The following is a 4,821-nucleotide window of genomic DNA, read 5'->3' as shown; positions in this document are numbered from 1 at the left end:
ACATATAAAGATGTATTATTGCCTATATTAACTTGCTATCATTTCATTCATTATAAATGAATCCATTATGTAAATTAAACCTGTCCAATTTAGATCGTTTAGCAAGGTCAGCAAACGAGTATCTGCTATATTGACTCTCAGATAATAATGACTGATCATCTATGATGACTGATAGAAAACTGTTCAGTCTATTATCGGAAACGCTCCCCATTTGCCTGTCTAGATCGCAATATTTGTGAAATATTATTGTTGTTGTGTGTGCAATATTTATTAACAGTATATATAAAAATATATCGATGACGATGTCCGAAAAGACGTTAATAACATTAACTCCATCGAAATCATATATGGTTGCCTAGAGATCGTGTGTGCTGGATTGTGTGTGCCTGAAACGTGTGCGGTTCTGCGGGCCTGCAGCTGGATAATATTGGCTGAAACGTCTGTGCTATGTGGGTTTGCATTTACCTTCGGAGGGCGATTTTTCAAATTCCCTTTAGCAACCCCTGCTTTGACATATAGCAACAGAAGATGGCAGTAGTTCGACATGAGGGTGCAAGCTGTCGGTAGAACCCAGAAGAAGAAGAAGAAGAAGAAGCGGAAAAAGAAGCTGTTAAAAGAAAATGAGTCGTCGGCATTGGTAAAATTCGCACACGAATGATATACTTTAAACTAAGTTTATTAATGTACTGCTATCAAAGTATCACACACTAATAGTATGACCATATAAATTGGCGATGTGTGTTATTTTAGTAAGGTAATAAATAGTCAGTGGATGAGAGTGTGTCAATTGTAATGTTAAGTGATTATTTTTTAAGTTTACTGGGAGAGCGAGAAGGTTAAGGCAGAAATGTGACACGGATATTCAACTCGACGTAATTGTTATTCAATTTCAGAGATATAATTTTATGACTTTGATTCAATTATAGCACAGAGAAGATGTCTTCAGGAGGGGACACCGCCTGTGCAGACTTACGTGAGAAAAAAGATAACGAGAAAAAGAAGAGATCCCGTGTGAAACAGCTGCTGACTGATGTGAAGAAGCAGGTGGAATTTTGGTTTGGTGATGTGAATCTTCACAAGGACAGATTCATGAAGAATATCATTGAGCAGTCACGAGATGGATGTATGTAACTTTATTAATTGAATGCTTATCTGTTAGGATACCCATAATTCATACATATTTCACTTAACATTTTATATATTGCAGATATTGACATAGCCGTGCTGACAACGTTCAACAGAATGAAAAACTTAACTGCAGATGTCAAATTGATAGCCAGGGCTCTTAAAAATTCAACAATAGTAGAGGTATGATTTGGTTTGACATTTTCTTGTCCTTTATAAAATTAATTTTATTTCATAATTATCCATTGAGTTTGTTAGCAACTGTAACACAGCTGTGGTCTGCTTAGGTTAATGATGAGGGAACTCATATACGACGAAAGGATCCACTTGGTGAAACCCCAAAAGATGTGGACAGTCGCACAGTTTATGTGGTAAATTACTACAAATAAGTATACATAGTAATGCATGTGTACTGTATGTGTCATTTTAATGTGAATTCTTTTAAAATTGAAATTGTGTTTTAGGAGCTGTTGCCAAAGACAGTCACTCACATTTGGCTGGAGCGAGTGTTTAGCAAATGTGGACATGTGGTTTATATTAGTATCCCCAGGTACAAGTCCACAAGTCATTCTAAAGGATTTGCATTTGTGGAGTTTGAGACACAAGAGCAAGCACAAAAAGCTGTTGAGGTAACTGTTGATCACTGTAATATTTTATGTCATTTATTGTTATTAAATACAGTAAAGCTAATGTAAACCCAAACACCAAGTTGCTAGCTTTGGGTATACACACCCAGCTTTTAAAATTATTTTTATGTTTATTATATTTTTGGTTTATTATTATTATTTTGTTAATTATGTTCATTTGTTTATTATTTGAAATGACAGATGCTGAACAATCCTCCAGAAGATGCTCCAAGGAAGCCAGGAATCTTCCCAAAGACTTGTAGGAAAAAGACCGTCCCTTTTGATTCTGTCATACAGGGTAACCTTGATATGCCTTTTGTACTTTGAAAAGACTGATTAAATAAATTTTACAGTATTTTATTGTGAAAGTGGGCAGTGGCCAGATGCTGTCTTTCTACCATTATTAACTAAATGATCAGTATATCATCAATTACACATTTTGTGCTTTTAGACAATGATGAGGATGGGAAGAAAAAACAAACAAGCAGATCTCGAACAGAGCTTAAAAACAATACTACAGAAGAAACTGGAATTAATAAGATGGATCAAGAAGAAATGTTAGAGACTGCAGTTACCAGTGAACCAAACCTTGCAACGTTGACAAGCACAGTAAGCAAGAAAGCCAAGAAGAAAAGATTGCGATCTCAAAGTTTTGAGGCATCATCTGGGGAAGACCAGTATGAAATGCCATCCAAAATGAGGAAAGTTGAAGAGGAAAAAAGTGAATTGAAAGGTAAATATTGTTTTAATTTATTCAAGTGATAAAAAGGTATACTTGGCTCTTTCTTATCTATGACAGTCTCAGACCAAGGGCATTGTCATTCTCTTAAAATCACCACTATAAGACTCTTAAAAATGTTCAAAGTAACAGAAAAATTTTCCACTAGAATAGTTTTGCTGCCTTTAACATGTTTTTGTCTATACTTTGAGTTTATAAGTATGTTTAGGGTCACAAAGAAGTAAATTAAGACAAGATTACCATTAATATTTTTAATTGACTTGTCATTTTACATTATTTAAAAAATATATATTTTCATATTTTGACTAAAATAACCATCAAAGGCTAATTGCAAATCACTAAATTGCCAACCTTTATTAATAAAATCTGTTTACTAATGAAATATTTAGCACACAAAAAAACAATTCAGAACAACCAAACAACATCAAATCTCTGTCTTGCTTTTGCTGAATAATTAGCTCAATCTTCCATTAGTTGTTTGGAAATATTGGCATAAATACACAGACATTATGAAACATATGATAATATAAGACTGCTCTCTCTCAGCAACACAAAGTATTTGCCATATCACCCAGCCCTATTTCCAATGTAAGAATATATGTCATTATGCGAGCGCAAGCGGAGCGACTTGCTTATGCCTGCCAGATCCATTCAGTAGAAACAAAGTATTTGCCTAAAAAAAACAAAGGGGCAAATGATTTTTTCAGCAACATAATACATGAACGAACTGCCATGTTTAACTATTATAATTAAACTTTTGGATTATCATGAACTCAGAATGACTGAATTACTTTCTAACAAGAAGTTACATATGTTGGTGAAGATTAAAGATACAGATGAGAGGTTTGCACTGACTGTGGGCTATATGTTGCATGTTGTTTTTGAAACCAAATAAGGACTAAATGTATGTTGTGTATAGTTTTTTTGTAATTGGTAACATATCAGAGACTGTAAGGGTTTGTATTTGTTTATATGTTGCATTTATTTATTTTATATAATTGCAGATGTTGCAGTAGGCTATTTCGTTTATACACCATTGATCTGCAGTTATAATCAAATCATGTTCGTAGAAAAGTTAGTAATGAACATGTATACACAAGTATTTATATGTAAAAAGTAGGGCTGTGCGATTTAGCCTAAAATCTAAATCTCGATTAATTGAACATTTTAACTCAATTACGATTAATGAGTCATTTATTTATTTTATTTATTTTCATAGTTCACTGACAAGTTTTGTACAGTAAATATGCTCACAGATTACACATAAGAGATATGAAGGGTGCATCTACAATCTATAAGTATTTATTGAACATCATTGTTAAACAACTGAAATTAAAATGCACATTGCCCAAAAAGAACAAAAAAAAAAAAAAACAGGAAAGGAAATTGAAAAAATTCGGCTGAAAAAAATAGATCGATTATAGATTCTTAATGCCCTAGTATAAAGCATATGTTTTGTGAGAAGTGCTTTGCAAATTATATGTGAACGACCTGTACATCTTTACTTTGACATTTCTTCAAGCACGAATGACGTTGACTGAAACTTTGTCATACGCCATGCCCATTGGCAGTGAAAACGCAAGCCTCATAAAGGTGGCCCGTACCAACCCATACCGTATCACTCAGTGGAAACTAGCTATTAGCACCGTAGTTACATTTGATTCATCCAGAAAAAACATGCACGTTGTGAGAAATAAAGATTGATAAAAACTTCATGAAGATGAGCAGAAGTCCAACGGTCAAATTCTATATATTTTTTAGTCTAAAAAATAAACTTTATCATAAAAAAAATACAAATGCCAACTCCCCCCAAGTCTTTGGAAAATATGGGAGATGTTACATTTATCTCTGAATTTATTTATTTATTTTTTTCATCTTTTGCAAAACCTTAATGCTGACCGCTATTGCTCAAATTTATACATCAAGCCTATGAGTAGAACTACACGAAGATGGGTAAATGAAAACAACTTAGGGTGAACTAAAACTTTAATGTTTACATACCAAGTATTATATGTTGTGCACTCTCTGGAAAATTTAGACATTTCTGGATATCAGATAGAGTTGCAAATGCCTGAAATGAATTTAAAAATTGTCATCAACACAACCAAAACTTAGTATGTTGCAAATTTCCCTTATGCTCGGGATATAGTAGTTTTAGATATAGAAGTTTTAAAAAAATCCAATCAGGTAATCCATATATCTTAGCAAAAAATATAGTGAAAAAAGGATGGCTTTACCATATCAATACTTAAATGAACAATTATCTATTTTCTTGTTCTCTGTGGTCCATTTAGCAACAGTCAGATTTTTTAAGTGGTGAATTTTTTTTTT

At 33.1% G+C, this 4,821-nt stretch overlaps 1 protein-coding gene across 1 annotated transcript; it reads left to right on the top strand.

Moving 5' to 3' along the window:
• The first annotated feature begins 555 nt into the window (after positions 1-555).
• Positions 556-2,513, top strand: larp7 (La ribonucleoprotein 7, transcriptional regulator). Its single transcript, XM_056460794.1, has 7 exons — positions 556-637; positions 927-1,123; positions 1,208-1,308; positions 1,413-1,496; positions 1,590-1,754; positions 1,953-2,049; positions 2,203-2,513. The coding sequence occupies exons 1-7, from the start codon at positions 621-623 to the stop codon at positions 2,511-2,513; spliced, it is 972 nt and encodes a 323-aa protein (XP_056316769.1). The 5' UTR covers positions 556-620.
• Positions 2,514-4,821: the final 2,308 nt, after the last annotated feature.

Source organism: Danio aesculapii, chromosome 7 (genome assembly GCF_903798145.1).
Source record: "Danio aesculapii chromosome 7, fDanAes4.1, whole genome shotgun sequence".
Classification (NCBI taxonomy): Eukaryota; Metazoa; Chordata; class Actinopteri; order Cypriniformes; family Danionidae; genus Danio; species Danio aesculapii.
The sequence above is the reverse complement of the archived record's forward strand: the minus strand, read 5'-3'. Positions and strand labels throughout refer to the sequence as shown.